Source organism: Carassius carassius, chromosome 6 (assembly GCF_963082965.1).
Source record: "Carassius carassius chromosome 6, fCarCar2.1, whole genome shotgun sequence".
Taxonomy (NCBI): domain Eukaryota; kingdom Metazoa; phylum Chordata; class Actinopteri; order Cypriniformes; family Cyprinidae; genus Carassius; species Carassius carassius.
The window spans coordinates 28,724,674-28,743,769 of NC_081760.1; the positions used below are offsets into that span (position 1 = coordinate 28,724,674).

At 36.6% G+C, this 19,096-nt stretch overlaps 2 protein-coding genes across 3 annotated transcripts; both read left to right on the top strand.

Annotated features, from left to right (window-relative positions):
- Positions 1-604: 604 nt before the first annotated feature.
- On the top strand, positions 605-4,623 carry LOC132142586 (ras-related protein Rab-33B-like). The gene is made up of 2 exons (XM_059552559.1): positions 605-915; positions 3,744-4,623. The coding sequence occupies exons 1-2, from the start codon at positions 703-705 to the stop codon at positions 4,215-4,217; spliced, it is 687 nt and encodes a 228-aa protein (XP_059408542.1). The 5' UTR covers positions 605-702; the 3' UTR covers positions 4,218-4,623.
- Positions 4,624-6,740: 2,117 nt separating this feature from the next.
- Positions 6,741-14,013, top strand: htra3a (HtrA serine peptidase 3a). 2 transcript variants are annotated; one of them, XM_059552556.1, is made up of 10 exons: positions 6,741-7,393; positions 9,055-9,154; positions 9,403-9,625; positions 11,196-11,390; positions 11,500-11,532; positions 11,624-11,738; positions 11,963-12,022; positions 12,736-12,793; positions 12,980-13,075; positions 13,252-14,013. In XM_059552556.1, exons 1-10 carry the CDS (start codon positions 6,925-6,927, stop codon positions 13,418-13,420), a joined length of 1,518 nt encoding a protein of 505 aa, XP_059408539.1. In that variant the 5' UTR covers positions 6,741-6,924; the 3' UTR covers positions 13,421-14,013. The 2 variants fall into 2 exon arrangements, with proteins under 2 accessions (XP_059408539.1, XP_059408540.1); XM_059552557.1 differs by lacking the exon at positions 11,963-12,022.
- Positions 14,014-19,096: the final 5,083 nt, after the last annotated feature.

The following is a 19,096-nucleotide window of genomic DNA, read 5'->3' on the forward strand; positions in this document are numbered from 1 at the left end:
GAGGCTGTATCCAACAAACAACAGTAAACTGTGATCCAGTCTGTGGAACTGACAGAAGAAACCTTTCCCCCTTTTCTCCTTCATCTTACTTCATTCTATTACTCTGTTTGATCCAGATGGGTTACAGTGTTCAAAGAAGAGTTTGTTGTATGATAGATTTTTTGTAATAAAAAAATCAGTGAGCGCACACATTTGGCACCAGTCCATGCACATCACTGTTCCTTCACATTGGCATCGAGTCTTCAAAGCATAGTAGATAACATGGATAAGTATAATTAGCCTCTATATTTTTTATTTATTTATTTTTTTTAAATCTTACACTAGAAAACTAATTCTAGCTACTGAGAGGGATATGAAATAACCGTGGGCTGTTTTTGTTTCTGTCCAAGCTGGATGTCAGACTTCCCTTTTAAAAACTGTTCTTACCACCTTTTATTGTATGCATAATTGCATATATAAATTCATGACTGAAATTAATAATTGTTTTTCAATATATTGTAAAAATGAGAGAGTTGATGTTTACTTCAATTACCTGCTTTGACGCCTTGTGAAGATGGGCTTTGAAAACGAATCCAAAGTTTCGTATTTAAAGGGGAAGTTCTTCTAATTTTACCATCAGTCATGGGCATGTGAGGAGTGCTCGAGCTTTCAGCCTCGTTTTAACATCCATTTCACATGTTTGATTCGCCACTGGAACGGTAGATGGATTCGTCCATAGAGAGCTCCGGTTCATCGACCGGTAACACGGTGCGCTGCCGTCGTACCTGTAAGATCATTGTGATTGGAGATGCCGGTGTCGGTAAGACCTGTCTGACTCACCGCTTCTGTACCGGACAGTTTCCCAGCAGAACAGAGGCTACGATCGGGGTGGATTTTCGTGAGAAAATTCTCGAGTTCGAAGGCGAGAAAATCAAAGTAAGACTTCTAAGTTTTGCGGTATTTTGCTTTATGATGAAACACGTTTATTTTGTGAGCTTATTACAAAGTTTTGCTTGGATGCATAAAGCTAATTTAGGCAATGAACTTAAATAGTTGCAAAAAACGCGATTAGAATCGGTTCTTTCGAAAGGCGTTTAAAAGGAAAAAGACGATTCGGCGGTTTTTGTTTTTTTACGTCATGCTGTAAAAGTTCAACATCACTTGCTTGGAGAGGAGTTCTACCTGTTAATGAAGTGTAATTTTCTGTTTTTAATCAAGCCGTAATCATTATCAGAACCTTTTATTTGTAACGGTTAAGTGGCTTTTTAACCCATAAGTGAATCCTAAAAACACAAATTATCTTACTATTGGTTTACACATCGTTTAAATGAATTAATTGGAGTCGTTTCAAAGAGACATTGCTAGTTAACGGTACTTCTTGAATTGTTGACTCATAAACTGAATGAATAATTTGGATTTACGACCCTGATGTCAGTACAATAACCGACTTAAATGTCTACTAACGTTACTTTAATTTTGAAGTTGTAACGTTAGATGGATTTATTGCTTGTGAATCCCGTAGAGGAACAAGAGCAAAAAGTGGGATTTCACCATGTTATAGAGATCTTTTCAAAATGAGGAATTGGACTTTACTTTAAGAGAAATAGTCCTAGGCACAAACATTAAACAACTGCCTTAAAGATAACCACATTACATTACTTTTGTGTAGCCTATACACATGCCTTTGTCTGAGAACAAATTAGGTTTGTGATTTAAGCGTGTCATGTTAATTTTAAGATGTTGTGTATATTTGAGCAGTACATTGGGATTTTCTACTTCTGCAAAGTCAGTGCAGCACTGTGTTGTTTATGAGTCTGTCTCCTGTCAACATCTTACGTAATATTTGTTGGCATATATGTTCCTGTTGTGATAAAGAAGTAATCAGATTTGTCCACAACTAATTTGCAGTATTTATTTAAATGTATATAATTTTTTTTTTACTAATTTTCATTATAATACCCTCATTATACTAATAGTAGTGACTAATTACATATAGTCTGGATTCCATAATCAGATTTTTTTTTTTAATTACTTTAATTATATTACATTTTAAAATAGGCTAATCATAATCTGGTTACAGTTACTTTTTTATTTATTACATATTATTCGTAAGTCTATGTCCTTGGAAGGCTTTGGTCTTTCAAACACATTAAAATGCACAGATTTACATGATTTCTTATTTACATGTAATGCAGGGATTTCCCAAACTTTAAGGTCATAAATGATTAACACATTTGCATGCTCACAGTTTTCTGATGTTGGTAAATGACTACATGACATGAGGGAAACAAAATGTTTTATTTTTATTGTTATTTTAAAGAGATTTATTTGAATTTGGGATTTTCCATTATTTAATTAGTAGCTTTTCATTTAAACTCACAAACCCCCTGCAGTTCCTGCATGAACCCCATTTTATGAAACCTTGACTAAATGTTTAATGGTTCATTTTCTTAATTTAACAATTAACCCTCAGATGGTTTCTGGAGTCTTTTCTGACCCCAAATGATTTTTGAGACTATAAAAACTGTTCTCTTATCATTTGTCAAATAAAATCATCCAAAATGCAGAACCAACACAAATATAAAGTGGTGACACTGACACCGACAATGTGTACACACACACACACACACACACAAGTTGTGAGGATATAAAACAACTGCTCTCTTATAATTATTTCAAAAAAATCATGCAAAATGCAGAACCACCAAAGAGGGAGAGAGAGTGAGAGAGAGAGGACAGGATGAGACAAAACAATTTAGCATGCACACACACACACAAACCTGCTCCAACCCCGTCTACAGAAGTCATGCGGTTTACCATGCTTACTGCCTGCAATGCATTGACATTTGCAATGCATTGACAATGCATAGTAAAAAAAATACTAAACTTTGACAAAAATTCTTTTATTTTTGTTATAATTGTGATTTTATAATATTTAGATATGAATCCAACTAAATCCAACTTGTGAAAATATATCTTTCAGGTAGTCAAATAGCATATAGTGGAGCTCTATAGCCATCTAGTGGTTAAAGTGATTTTTTTTTTATTTTAAAACTGCATTTTCCAAAAAATGGGTATAAATGTTACATTAAATCATTTAAAAGGATCCATGTTATCCCCATGAATGAAAGTTAAAAAATCAGGGTCTTTTATAAAGTGAATTTTACATCAAATTCTGTTTCTTTGTAAAAAGCCTATTTAAATAAATATTGATTTATAGAAATTCAAAAGATATCATAAATCCTCCAAAAACTGCACAAATGTTGAATAAAAACATTAACAAACAGAGTAAAATTACATTTGTAAAAAAAAAACTATTATCTTGTTACAAAATTAAATGTTATTGCCAGAGACCCCAAAAAACACGAGTGTGGACAGAATTGAAGACCATCAGAGGGTTAATATTTTCGTTCTCTATGCATTTTTTTTTTATCAAGATGCAGTTTTATTCTATTTGAATCAATGAGAATTCGGTCGCAAGTGATCCAAAAAGAGTCCGATTACATTACCTAAAATGTGTAATGTAATGGATTACGTTACTAACTACAATTTTTGTCAGATAATTTGGAATCGGTAACGGACTATAATTTGTAAGTAACCTACCCAGCACTGCCCTCAGGTCAGATCAACCCTATGGAGATTTAATTTCAGTTTCTATTGTTTCTATTGCTCAAATGGTAAAGCATGTCACTAGCAATGGCAAGGTCACAAGTTCAGTTCCAAGTACAAAAATATAAATCTCTTCCTTTTCTGTCTCACCTCAGATACAGCTCTGGGACACGGCAGGTCAGGAGCGTTTTCGTAAAAGCATGGTGCAGCACTACTATCGCAATGTGCATGGAATTGTCTTCGTCTTTGATGTCACTAACCCGTCTAGTTTCTGCAATCTTCCCTTGTGGATGGACGAGTGTCGTCAGCACTCTCTTGGTCTGGATATACCCCGTGCCCTCGTTTGCAACAAGACCGATCTGGTCCCTTCGACGACTGCTTCTGTGTTAATCGCTCAGGCTCGTCATTTGGCTGAAGCCCACGGAATGTCTTTTTATCTTACTTCAGCAAAAGGTCTCAAAGGGGAACAGGTGGACCACATCTTTGTGACATTGGCACAGAGGTTGAAGAGCCAGAGAAGGGAGAATGTGAACGAATGTGTCTTACAGTGCAGATCTGAGAGCTTCAATATCCCAGCAAGAGTCGTAACAGCACAAGAGAGCAAGAAGAAATGGGCCTGCATCTGCTAATGGATGAAACACGAGAGTTATTTTAGTATATCCACTAAAAGAGGCACAGTAAATAGCAGTAGGTACTTTGGTCATGTGTCTATGTGTGATAGTATGAATGCTAGTTTAATTTGGGTGGATTTTTATAGTCCTATGTCCGTCTTGGTTTGGTAGACAAGGTCTAGGTTACTTCAAACATTACGGTATCTTTATGAAAAAATGCCTTATAATGAAACAAATAGCAAGACTGAGATTTGATTTAATTTCCAGTTTCTTTGGGGTTTTCCTGACAGCTAGCAAAGTGTTTGTATGATTCAGTAAATTAATAAAATTGTCTAATCTTTTTTTTTTCGTCTTTATTGTTCTCTTTACAACTTTCTACTCAAATTTTTGAATGACTGGGAAGCAGAAAAGAAAGGCGAGGTATGAAGAGAAGCAAAATGTGGATGCAGAGTATAAAGATCTCAAATATGATCATATTTCAGGTTGTTCCAGTAAACACCTGGTTAATGGAACCAAACTCTCAGCAACCAATCATGGTCTAAGTGCATCTGACAATCTGCTTGATTTTGACCAAAAAGAAAAATCTGCCATTTTTTCTTCTTTCTTCTTTTTGATGCTTCCAATAAAGCAGTGCATTAGAAAATAGATGTGCCAGAACATTTTTCGTTTCCTCAGAACTTTCTTTTTCATCTGTTTTTACACCATAGATGTTGCTGTGTCATTGAAATGTACCAAGTTTAGTGGATAAGGTTGTAAATTAACAAATATATTCACAAATAAGCGATTCATTTTGCTTATTGTGTAACAACTCATTATTGTGTAAGACTGTGTAGTGTGTGTGTGTGAGTGTGTGTCATGTTTGAGAGCAAAGTTCGTTTTTTCAGCAAGATTGAGTTGGTTTGAGTGGAGAGCTTCATTTTGACTTGAATATAGGAAGTTTGGGGAATTGGGTGAATAGTTATGGATTTGTGTATAAAAAAAGACTATTTGAAGAAATGTGTTAAAGCAATCACAATAAAAACTGTAACTAGTAAATGTTACTAGTTATGCCATCCTTGTTTATTATGCAAAAATAATCTTGTGCATTATGTTGTGTTCAGCTGTTTCATCTCACTGCAAATTAATACAGTATACTCATTCTTTTAACAAGGTATTTATTTTTTTCAACTGCTTACACATATTCAAAACTTTGCCTCTTATTTTCAAAATATTAAAGTGAAGTGACATTCAGCCAAGTATGGTGACCCATACTCAGAATTTGTGCTCTGCATTTAACCCATCCAAAATGCACACACACAGAGCAGTGAACACACACACACACTGTGTGAACACACACCCGGAGCAGTGGGCAGCCATTTATGCTGCGGCGCCCAGGGAGCAGTTGGGGGTTCAATGCCTTGCTCAAGGGCACCTAAGTCGTGGTATTGAGGGTGGAGAGAGAACTGTATATGCACTCCCCCCACCCACAATTCCTGCCTGCCCGGGACTCGAACTCACAACCTTTCGATTGGGAGTCCAACTCTCTAACCATTAGGCCACGACTTCCCTTAGTGCACACAAATCCAAGAATTGCACACACAGAATGCAAAATGCCTCTCATCTCTTGCTAAATTAATCACTGCATTCAAAATATCACAAACACATCTAAAAAGTAAACATTTGTAGTGCTAATGTTCTCCTCTGGGTGGGGTATTTTCTCCTTTTTGTGTCCCTTTGTAGGCTATTTTTCCCTTGATTTTTGCTGCCTTGTTGATATTATAAATGGTTTATTCAGTGGATCAGTAACAATATTACAACATATAGATTACACTACAATAGTTTATAATACATAACTTATAATAGTGTGAGTTGTGTATTATGATGGCCACAGAGAATCTACTTTGATTAGGCTGAACTCTGTGTTCACTAGAACATGTTCACATGATCACAGTAGCTCTGATTTCATCTGAAATGACTGTTCTTGGTCTTGCTCTTCACCTCTCAGATTGATGGATGCACCCATGGCATTTGTTTTGCAGAAAGAGTGATTTATTTGACAAATTGGTTAAGGTTATTAAGAATTTGGCTCAGAGAATGCGGTTTAGTGAAAAACTATATATAATATGTCCTGGCTCTTCCAAGCTTCATAATTGCAGTGAATGGTGGTCGAGATTTTGAAGCAAAATAAAGTGCATCCATCCATCATAAAAAAAGTACTTCACACAGCTCCAGGGTTAATTAAGGAAAAGAACAGTGGGCAGGAAACAAAAGTCAATAATAGGGACCTAATTCCTTTTTAGAAGTCTAACAAGGAACCCATTTCACCAAGCAATGCACTGCTGAACACAACTTACACTGACACAACTTAGAGTAGAGACAACGTAAAGATAAAATAAGCCTTTTTTTCTTTTTCATTTTCACTGTAGTCTACACAAATGACATTAACCCCTATAATAATGAGTGTTACAGTATATAATGTTCTGATCTGACGTGCTTGATCTGTACTGGACAGTGGAGCAGTGACTTCATTGAAGAGCTCTTCTCTCATGCCTTGCAGTGTGTGAGTGTAATTAGCCTTCAGAAGCAGTGAAGTGGAGGGAGCGAGCGCTTGTCTGAGTGTGAGAATCAGGGAGACAGTTTCTACATGACAGCATAAAGAGCACAAAGAAGAGCAAGTTTTAACCTTAGGAATTTTCACATCAGACGCACACGCATCATTAGCCTACATCAGCGTGTGGAGCTCTCAATGGACACATCTCAAACTGGGCACCTGAACTGTATTTCTCAACTCGGAAACATGCAGGCAATCGTGTTTGCAGCAGCTGTGCTCTTTGCGCACGACTTCGCCGTGGCCGAACCGAAGACGAAATGTCCATCTAAGTGTGATGTGAATAAATGTCCGAGTCCGAGCTGCCCGAGCGGGTACGTGCCCGACAACTGCAACTGCTGTCTGGTGTGCAGCCTGGGCGAGGGCGCGCCGTGCGGTCGGAAGGACGATGCTCCGTGTGGCGACGGGCTAGAATGTAAACTTCCACCCGGCAAGCGACTTTCCAAAGGTGTTTGCCAGTGTAAGACAACTCACAGAGTGTGTGGCAGCGACGGAAAGACCTACGGCAATCTGTGCAAGATGAGGGCAGCCGCGCATAAAGCGCAACAGCGAGGGCTTCCCATAATATCCCAAACGCATAAGGGTCCATGTGCACCATTAAGCTCAGGTCAGTCACTGATCACTTCAACTACCTTTTTATGTGCGTAATACATTTCTAGACATGTATGTTATGTGTATATCTATCATAAAACCTGTTAAAAAGTTTGACATGTTGATTATAAAAGCAAACACTTTTTTTTGCATGTATGCTATTTTAATATGTTTTATTTTGACATTTTAATAACATATAAACAAAATGTTTATTGTTGACATATGGTTGGTAATCATCATCATGTAGGCTACATTATTGACATATAGCCTACACACACATGGGGATTTTATATATGTTATAAACGTGTCTTCATCTGCTCAGAGAATGTATGTAGGCCCATGTGAAAATTATGTATCATACACTAGATATTATACACCTTACAGGTAACATAAATTGAACTTTATTTTACAGTACATGCACTTACACATGTACTTACAGTGTTCTTAAGAAAGTACTGTTAATATAATGTAACTAAATGGGGTATGGATTATGTTTAGGGTTAGGTCAGTACCTAGTTATTACCTAGTTATTGTAATAACATTAATATGTACATATTATGTATGAGGAACAGGACTGTAAAATAAAGTGCTACCTATGGTGTATATTACATTTCATTATATAGGTACTATGTACTACTGCAAGGTGGATCTGAACTAAAGTGATGTGACATTCAGCCAAGTATAGTGATCCATACTCAGGATTTGTGCTCTGCATTTAACCCATCCAAAGTGCACACATACAGAGCAGTGAACACACACACACACACACACACACACACACACACACACACACACACACACACACACACACACACACACACACACACACACACTGTGAACACACACCCGGAGCAGTGGAACTAATAATTAAAAGTAGCAGCCAATCTGAATGAAGCATGAGTCAGTTGTAGGACATGCACTAGTTTGCACTTCCTGTGTGATGTCTGATTGAGACTTCTTGGAATTTCACACTGTCTCCAATTGCATTTTAGGATTCTACTCTGAACTTTCTATACATAACAACAACTTTTTTCTTTCACCTAGAGACAATTACTTAGTGCTAAGATATGCACAAGGCAGAAACATCAGTGTGACTTTGGATGTTTAGTGAGATGTGGACTCTTAGTTCCTCGTACTATTCCAGTGCCAGCTGTAGTTTAACTCAGAGTCAGAGAACATAGACATCATCTAAATACAGCTTTTAGTCCTTTTGTATTGAAGTGCAAAACAAAATATGCAACACTGTTTATAGATTCTTCCCAAAGCTTTTGGGAAAGAAGAAACAATCTGGGCAGAATGCCATCTGCATCCAGCCCACAGAATGCGAGGGAAGTAATAAATGTGACACACCTAGCCACAGATGAGCAGAGATCAAAATGATTACAATGGATTTCTTATCTGTTATTTGTTATATGCTCTATGGGAGTAACATGAACATAATAGAACAATTATTTCTGAGCAGTACTGTGGAAGCCTCTAATAGTTACAGTACTGGTCAAAAGTTCAATTAAGACTGCATTTATTTGACCAGTAATATTGGGAAAAACTAACTTAAAATAACTGTTTTTACACATGTATAGGCTTTTTACCAAAAACAGTAAAGTATTGCTAATACATGCCAGTATCTGGCATATCATGTACTATCATTGACGTGAATGGTTCTTCCTGCTACTATAGGTCCTGCACATCTGAACAGCCCAAGATACAAGTTTAACTTTATCGCTGATGTGGTGGAGAAGATTGCCCCGGCTGTGGTACATGTCGAGCTCTTCCTGAAGTAAATACAATTCTGGTCTTCCTGGTAATGATTATATTGGTGATAACTATTTTTAGGGCCAAATATATGTGTTATTTTGGCAACTGATTGAAGACTTGCAAGAAAATGTGTTTTAATGTAGCATTCTACTCATTTCACCTCACTGATGGCCAACAGTTGCTTTGGCATAATTTTTTTTCCAAGCACTACTAGAAAAGAAGTGTTCACCTAGTCATGCAAAAACCACTGTTTTCAATGTTTTTTTCCAGCCATCCACTATTTGGCCGTCATGTACCTTTGTCAAGTGGTTCTGGATTCATAATGACACGGTCCGGTCTGATTGTGACCAATGCTCATGTGGTTGCTAGCAGTGCACCAGTTACCGGCCGTCAAAGTCTACGAGTGCAGCTACACGATGGCCAGACATACGAGGCCTCCATCAGAGACATTGACAAGAAATCTGACATCGCCACTATCAAAATTAACCCGAAGGTGAGAATCATTTCACAAACATTAATGACTTAATCTTTTTAAGAATGTTAAAAATAACAAGACAATTTAAATGGTTTCCCTGGTCTCTTTTATTTTTTATTATTTTTTATCATACTGTGAATGTGGAACAAGGCCTTGAGGCTGACAAATCTAAATTTTCAACCGTTTCAACAATTTCTTGCTGTTACCCTATTTTCCTTTACAGTGTTTTCTGGCACAAAGCCTATTAGTCAATAGTCCAGACTTTATCTTTCAAAAACTTACAGAGTATAAAACCTCAGCACACATCATCCAAAATTGGCTACACCTTTGACTCTTAACTTCTATGTTTATGACTCCAGAGGCAGATGGTTTATATCACACAATCCGCCTCATGTAGACATACTTGGACTTGGTAATGGTAGCCTGCTGCACGTTGACCTACATTTGTGTATGGGAATTTAAGAGGTGCTGTGTTGTAAGAGCTGTTTTGTTTCCTGATTCATATGGATCTGATCATTTCCGCAGCCCATTTTTGATTTAGAGTATCAAAGAAAAAAATATTTAGAGTAGGGACTGCTTTCAAAACATAAACCTGAGGAATGTTCCCACGTCAGAGAGTCTGGATTGCTTGCAGATATTTTGTTTCTGTTTATAGCAGCTCATGTCATTTCCCCATATTTTGCTCTGCAGCCTTAGACTTTTTCCACACTGCACCCAATTCTAAGTCTGCACCGTTTTTCAAATCTGATCTTTTGGACAGACTGCCCATGTGTTTTTGCAAGTAATGAAATCAGTCCAGTTTGTTCAGGTAGTGCTCGTCACATTGGTGAACCCAGTGGCAGAGAGGCATAGGATCCAATGCAAGCAATTTATTAAAATGAAACAAAAACACAAGAAAACCAGGAATCTAAAAAAACAAGGGCAGCATTCAAAATTTCAAATGTCCATACTATACAGCAGGTGAAAAACAGTATGTGTCAAAGGAAGTATGTCTGAATTCACAGTACTCATAATAGAGTATGCAAAAAGAACCCGAATGACCTACTACTTCTGGTGTGGTTTTGAGCCAAGCAAAACCTATAAATTAAAAATCCATGAACAGAAGTTCATATCCCCTTCCCAGTTGTTGAAGTGAATCAACGTCATGGAATCACTGTTAAATTTTGCAAATCAAATCAAGGTTGATATTTTGACACTGTTTCAACGTCCTATTTTTAAAAGATCTTGCTGTTGATGTAAAAACATTGAGTATTGTACTATTTATGGTAGTAATTCAACTATTAATTTAATGACTCCCTCATAAAAACAGTGGCTTAATTGGGAAAAGCACTTTACCATACTACTCTTACAATTTATGCCATATAAAAATCTCAAAGATATGACATATAATATATAAGTGTTATTCCAAATATAGCAAGTTACTTGTTTTGTTCAGTGTTTTTTAATGATTCTTTTGACCAAATGCATAACCTGCATCCTGTAGGGAGCGTTGATGAAGAAAAAAGGTCCATCAGTGGTGAACAGATTGATTGCATCATATTTCAGTTGATTTTATTTGCATGAATTGTTTGTGTTATTTCACTTGCAGAAAAAGTTGCCAGTGTTATCACTGGGCCAGTCTGCTGACCTGAGGCCCGGTGAGTTTGTGGTTGCCATTGGCAGTCCATTTGCTCTTCAGAACACAGTCACAACAGGCATCGTAAGCACAACACTGAGAGATGGAAAAGAGCTCGGCATCCATGACTCTGACATGGATTACATCCAGACTGACGCCATCATCAATGTAAGACAAAAGAGAATGCTGTTTGCAGGCTACACTAGATCTTTAAAAAAAAACTGTTTGGGCTGAATTTGATTCTCTCTTCCCCTTTTTATTCTTCAACAATGGGAAGTATGGAAACTCAGGAGGTCCACTTGTTAATCTGGTGAGTAATAAGGAATATTTACATCTAGTTAGACATTGGTTAGATACATTTTATAGTACTAGCTTTCTACATAATATTTCTGTTATGTTAGGATGGTGAGGTGATCGGAATAAACACACTAAAAGTCACAGCAGGGATCTCTTTTGCAATTCCGTCAGACCGAATCAGTAAATTCCTTGATGAATCTAATGATAAAGAGCAGAAAGGTAAGCATCAAGCACAGAATTAATGCACTAATCACAAAAGTTTTAATGCATCAACACAAATGTAAGCATGCAGAAATCTAAACGGTCAATGGACGTTCATTTCATTTTTGTGAGTGCCACCTCTTAAATGATGGCCTGCCAGTTAAAAAAACTTGGCTACAAAACACAAATGTGTGAAACAGCCCCATCTATTACATCCTTGATGTCCTTTACTTTGATTTCAGTCAAACAAAGGGTAGTCAGGACAAACTTCACACAGTCTCAAGCTATGAAGACTGCCCCAGGTGAGGTGATTGCTAGCAAATTTCACTTTGCTAGCTAGCCGCTAGTCATCTTGCCAGCCTGATGAAATTAAAAATGCAAGCTACAACAGAATCAACATTTAACTGGTCTGTTATGGCATTAAATTACCATGAGAGGAAGTAAAGAGGATATGTTTTTGCCAGAAGGCTGTTTAACGTTTGTTAAATGTTTATCAAACATAATGTGGAACTGCTTTGCATGAATATGTCCCAGTCACCTGCTGTCAATATAACTCTCTGCTTCAATGTTAAACGAATAAAAAAGACAAGTTATTTGTTCAATGCAAGTGTTCATGCTAAGCTATTGTCTGTGAATAACACTCAGTCCAGAGTACTACAGTTATCTAATGGTGTGTTCAAGTCTTCCTGGGAAGTTTGTATTTAATGAAGTCATAATAACAAAATCAGATGCATTAAAATCACTTTGGCTGGAGCAAGAACAACAATAAAAAATAAAAGAATAAATAAAAAACTACAGAAAATAGTGCAAGATGTTTTAATTGTAAGGTTCTGTAAACTGTATCGTTATTTTATTGTAATTGTACAGTAATATCACACACACACACACACACACACACACACATATATACACAGTATATAGCATTTGTGTACATTGTAAATACAATCTTTCTGATATAACTTGAATGCACCATGAAATTGTACAAATATCTAAAAAAGAATTGTTTTTCTTCCAGATCTAAAAGTCCCCAAGAAAAGGTTTATTGGAATCAAAATGGTCACTTTAACAGAGAAGTATGTTGTGTATCAACAGCAAAGCTTTTTGCTCATTTAATAGTGTCGGATTTACAAAATAAAGCTAACATAGACTGATTTCATAGCTTAATCAAGGTTCAATCAGTAACCTTTCTAAAAGTAGTCAACTGTGTCTGCTTTCTTTTCCTCAGATCTCAGGTTTTTTGTTTCTCTTCTTTTCCGCAGCCTAGTCCAGGGGTTAAAATGGTATAATTCAGACTTTCCAGATATCGGCAGTGGAATTCTTGTCCATGAAGTTGTCCCAGACTCCCCAGCTCAGAAGTATGTGTCAGCCAAAAAATAACTTCAGTCCATTTAAGATTCTTTTCTAAATGACTTTTAAGCATACATTTTTAATCATGCTGTTCCATACAGTATGTTCAAAAACATTCTGAACTGATTAATCCAAAACCAATCACGTTATACGTTATTCTCCTTTCATTGGTTCATTTTCACAGAGGTGGGCTCGAAACAGGTGATGTCATAGTGAAGCTAAACGGCCATCCTTTGGTCAACACTGGAGAATTACAGGAGGCAATTCAGGAAGACTTGCCCCTCCTTCTGGAAGTTCGGCGTGGTCATGATGATCTACTATTTAACATTGAGCCTAATGTCCTCATGCAGTGACAATGTCAGAGATGGGAACCCGGATGTGTGATATGAAGGACAAACAGCCGACTGGTACAAGTGTGCCTGAGTTTCTTCAGATGGATGAAAATGTGAAGATAGAGGAGCACAATTAACATGTCCTTGCATCTGGGCTTCAAAGGAAAAATTAGGAAGAAAAAAACAATTATGTACTGAACTACTTATGACCAGTGACATAGTTTTTTACAAATTAAAAAATTGTTATGCTATTTTACAGTACAACACCACAGTATTACAGTGCCTTTCTTTCAAGACTGACTTGGACTGACTTTAGATATCAGTAATAATTTAGAAATATGAAAAATAGGCAATTTGTTGATACACTTTATACATACGCTACTGAATGTTTTTGCACATAAAATATATTTATATGATACATTTATTTTGAAAAGCCAATGCTGATATTGTTTATTAGTTTGAACGCAGGCAAAATATTTGTACAATGAATATGTATTTTGATAAATGACTCTGGAATTGTTTTTCAAAGCTGATTTAAAGTGTCTGACACTGTTTTAGAATTTACAAGGACTTTTATGATTGCAATCAAATAAATGTTTAAGATCACATCACAATCAGTTTACTTACTATTTGTATCCCACATTGTATTCTGGAGCAGCAACATGCAGAGGAAATCCAGACTTTGTGACATTAATTCAGTCCTGTACCATTCATGAAGAGGAATAAATAAAAAGAGCTAAATGTTTTTATATATATATATTTATTAATTTATTCATATTCCAGAGCAACGTCAGTCTCACAAGGTTTATGCCAGTATATGATGACAAGTGAAAATCTCTGTGAGTGAGTCATTTGAATCATTCACTCAGCTAAATCCTCTAAAAACACTGATTCATGATGAAAATCTGAATAAGCCTTACCAGTGTTGTGATAATTATTTTTAAGGCACTTTACGTGTTAAAAAATAAATAAGTACTGTAATATATTTAGTCAAATAACATGAAAAAGACCAGACCCTTCGACGCCTGTGAAACTTTTCTCCCTCAAACAGCACGCTAGTGTTACTTCTACACTACAGGCTACACAGAGCAATATATCTGAATGTTCTCACATAACATATCGTTCTTGTAAAAGAATAATAAGTAAATAAACATCAAAATCACTTTTCAGAAATTAAAAAATGCGCTTGCGGTGTGAGGAATCGTCCAGCTCGGATGAGGTCATCATCGTCAGGTGAAAGGTCATCATGTGGGTCATTTTATTTACGGCTAAATTATTCATAAATTGTATTAATATTAAGATCGGGCATGGGCAAACATTCACAAAAGGGCATGTTATTTAAAAAAATAGAGGAAATTATGCTTTGACAAAAGGGCATTTAAGGGGCAAAGGGGCAGGTGCTCAAGCACCTTGGTGGAAGTTGCAAAAAAAAGCAGTTGAAAAAAACGGTTCACCGGTTCTTTTGCGCTCGATGTAATGTGATTGGCGATGATTGCCCTTCATTCAAGCCTTCGGTTTACCCGCGCTCATAACATTAGCACAGAATCAGTTCACCAAAAGAATCAGTTCGGTTCAGACGCTCTGTGTGTCGGTCTGCTTCACGCTGAATCACACATGCGTAGTGTCATTGAATTGGACGCGTCCGACAGAAACGGTTCTCGGTTCAGTGTAATAATAAATGTCGAAATAATAATTATTTATTATTGTTCTACGTAGTTTGAAGAGAAACATTTTTGAATCTTTATCCCGGATATATATATTTTTTTTTGTTAACCCTCCAGAGGGTGGGGGGGTCAAATGGGGGGTCAAGGCGTTTTTTGAGACCCCCCAAGACCCCCCCCCCCACACCCCCTAGTGGGACTAGTTGAGGATGAGTTTATTCTTCACTTCCTTGAAATTTTTTCTCTCTCATTACTATCCTTAATCCTCACAGACAGTTGTCATGAAATAGCTTGCTGCAATCCAGAACTTCCTCTGCTTCCAATAATTCACAGTTTATAGTTTCTCAAAATACATTTTGAAGAATGTTGCTGGATACCATGTTCTGTTGTAACCTACTTTCCTTTTAAGGTGATCTCAGACATTCTGTAGTGTTATTTCATCAAGGCACAATCCAAATCAACTTGCAAAGCTAGTTGACTCTAGCGCTGTCCTGAAGACAGGTAGGTGTGATCGGCACAGTGCTGGAATGTGACACTTATCTGTGCAAACAAACACATCTCATTGAAATGGACAGCACAAACAAATTATAACACAGTTGATTTTGTTTCTCCAAACATATTAGCAGCAGTTGCAGAAAAATATACAGTAATGTTGGGTGCGTGATTCACATGGACACTATTTCAAACACATTTAATAATATATATATATATATATTTTTTTTTTTTTTTAATTGAGAAAAATTATGTAAAAAAGCAATTTGGTTCAACCCTCAAAAGATGATAAATGTCAAACACTCCATGTTAATAAATTGCATTATTTGGCAGGATACATAATCCGGTCTTGAGTGGATGAATCATATCAAGTTCAAGTTCACAGGCAACCATTTTCTGGAAATAGGTCACTTCTATCTCACACACCAGCTCCTCTCTGCTCTGTTCTGAGGTTGTTTAGAGGCAAAGTATTTGTGTATCCTCCGCAGTTTGTTGTTTACTAGTTAGAAGACTTTTTTTTTTGGTTTATGTTTATAGAGTCATTTCGACATATTTGCACTTTTTTTGACATAGGCTGTGAGACTGTGTGCATGTAATCAGTCCCAGCAATAATTTAATAGCACTGAGCAAGATGATGTTTGTAAATTAAAGGACAAGGAAAAGACATGGCTAGGTGCCTGATTGTCATTTCAGGAGGTGGCAAGGCAATCTTTTTTACTATCATTTTACATTTACAATGTTTAAACAAGATAAAATGTACTTATCAAAATTATGAATGATGTTAAGACAAATTTTGTTAGATTTATGCCCATTTTAAAAAGTAAATTCAACTTATATTCTTATAATATAATAATGGAATCAACTCTTTTAATATAATAAGTAATTTTGCTTCTCAAGTGAACTTGAAATTTTTACTAGAAAACCACGCATCAATGGAAAGCTTATTTATTCAGCTTTCAGATGATGTATAAATCTCAATTTCAAGAAATTGACCCCTATGATTAATAATGATTAAAATGTATATACATTTTTAGAGACCTTAAATAAGATTCTAAATAAGTGAACCTAACAGTCACAACAGCAGCCTAATTTAGTAAACAAGATGATGTTACAAATGATTTGTAATTAACAAGAATGATTGGCCTAAATTTAGTTCAAGAGGTGGCAAAGCTCATTTATGCAACATTCATTGACAAATATTCTAGCATTACTAACATTAGAAAAAAAACAATATTCTTTTCAGAAGTGCACATAACTGAACCTGATAATTTAGCTTTTACATTTTCCCTATTTATTGCAGGCTGTATGTATGTTAGTGAGAAAGATCTTAAATATCATGAGTTGTAGTATTCTTTTTGTCTGCCAAAACACTTTCTCATGTACATGTCCTAGTTTATTTTGGAGCAAGTAAAACCAAAGCTGTGACAAAGCAGTCTGAAACCTCGAGACCTTCGTGCTCCTATGAGGAAAAAAAAAAAAAGCAAGCGTCTAATTTCCTAATTCCACACACTTCTCCTCCCTCCTACTCTTTCCTGTTATCTTTCTGTAATAAAAGGCATCAACCTTTCTTGGCAAAAGTTAAAATTATGTTCTTTGACATCTCCATTTCCTACAATATTAGAGAAAGCTTAAGGTGATGAAGGCAGACAGATACTTTCTGTCTAGACCTGTCAGGTTTAGGTTTGCGAGGCTATACTAGGTACAGTATGAGCACCCTCTGGAGGAACAGACCATAAGAAGAAAACCTAACCAGTTCATGCCATATGCACCTGTAGCTACTGTATAACAAGATATAGCAGATAGTTTGACCCTTGTTGATCTTATTGTTTTAAATGCTGATGAATTCATATATTTACATGTCTGTCTTTCGTAAGTGCACTGTGTATAGTGCTTGAGTGCACTTGTTTGATGTTATCGCATGTTTTGACATGAAATTCCTTGTGAGATGTTTCATTTTACTATAAACACTGCTTGGTTCCAGCTGTGACTGATCTACTTAAGCTGCCAATAGGCCTACCTATAAATATTTTTCTCATCTTTTTAAAGCCAGTACTGTTGACTGACCACTAGATGATGCTGTTTGTTTTCTATTGTTTTCATATTGAAAAGTAGTTTGACCAGTAGCATGCAGGCATTGTACTGTACTTACAGTTTTTTACGATTGTTTACACACTAAAATTAAAATTTCCACACAATTAGCAAAATTTTACTCCAATGAGCAAAACACCTGCACATATTTGCACAACATTACACACAATGTCTGCTTCACCCTTTTTGCAAAACATTACACACAGTGATTTGTAAAACTCTACACACATTTTCACACCTTAGACACAGATAAGGATTGTGAGGTTACTTCCTTGTAATTACAAAGCACCGGATTGCCAATAACCACACTAATGAATGAATTGGATAAACACATCTACCAGGTGTGGAAGCACACATGTGCTAATTTGAAAACGCAGCACTCAGGTGTGCTATAAAAGGCAGCAGGTGAGTTCACCTGTGTTCAACAAAAATAGAAGGAGTTAGAAGAAGAAGAAGAGTGAGAATGAGAGGGGGAGCTCAAAGAGGAGATGAAGGCGGTAGAGGTAGAGGTAGAGGAAGAGGAGAAGGAGGTAGAGGAAGAGGCATAGGTAGAGGAGAAGAAGGCAGAGGAAGAGGAGAAGGAGGTAGAGGAAGAGGCATAGGTAGAGGAGAAGAAGGTAGAGGAAGAGGAGAAGAAGGTAGAGGAAGAGGAGAAGGAGGTAGAGGAAGAGGAGAAGGAGGTAGAGGAAGAGGAGAAGGAGGTAGAGGAAGACACCTAGGTAGAGGAAGAGGTAGAGAAGGACTTGAAGAGGTGATAGAACCTGAACAAAGAAGACGAGGACCAAATTTGACTCGAGAAATCCGTGCAACAGTTATGGACCATGTGATTAACCATGGACTGACACTGATGGAAGCTGGACAAAGAGTTCAACCAAATCTCAGCAGAAATACTGTTGCGTCAGTAATTCGGACATTTCATCGAGAAAACAGGTAAGCTAACCACACAGTATACATATATATATATATATATATATATATTTATCTTTTTTTTGTTTTGTTTTTTACATAGGATTGAGGGTCAAGGACACCAAGGTGGAAGGGGCCCTATGTTTAGTCGTGCACAAGAGGCCGCCATTGTGAACATGACTTTGGCCAATAATTGTATCAGGCTACGAGAAATCCAAGCCAACATCAATGATGACAATATTTTCAATAACATCCAACGAGTCTCTCCGTCAACATTAGGTCGAATCCTAAAGAAAAATCAAAAATACATGAAGCAACTGTATCGGGTACCATTTGACAGAAATTCAGAAAGAGTGAAACATCTGCGCAATGAGTATGTGGAGGTATGCATTGTTCATCTGACTATGGTGTGGTATCATGCACTGCTCATAATGTTCTGTCACAAAAAAAATACTGTGCTATAGATATTGAATAGCATCCTATTTTCTTTAATGTGTTTCAGAGAGTCTTGCAAATGGATGCTGCTGAAATTCAACATGAATTTATATAT

Bases quoted from the DNA above. Each gene is read 5' to 3' on its own strand.
- LOC132142586 (XM_059552559.1), top strand. From the start codon at position 703: ATGGATTCGTCCATAGAGAGCTCCGGTTCATCGACCGGTAACACGGTG. The intron at 916-3,743 runs GTAAGACTTCTA...GTCTCACCTCAG, and splicing joins TCGAAGGCGAGAAAATCAAA to ATACAGCTCTGGGACACGGC.
- htra3a (XM_059552556.1), top strand. From the start codon at position 6,925: ATGGACACATCTCAAACTGGGCACCTGAACTGTATTTCTCAACTCGGA. The intron at 11,533-11,623 runs GTGAGTAATAAG...CTGTTATGTTAG, and splicing joins GAGGTCCACTTGTTAATCTG to GATGGTGAGGTGATCGGAAT. The intron at 12,794-12,979 runs GTATGTTGTGTA...TCTTTTCCGCAG, and splicing joins ATGGTCACTTTAACAGAGAA to CCTAGTCCAGGGGTTAAAAT.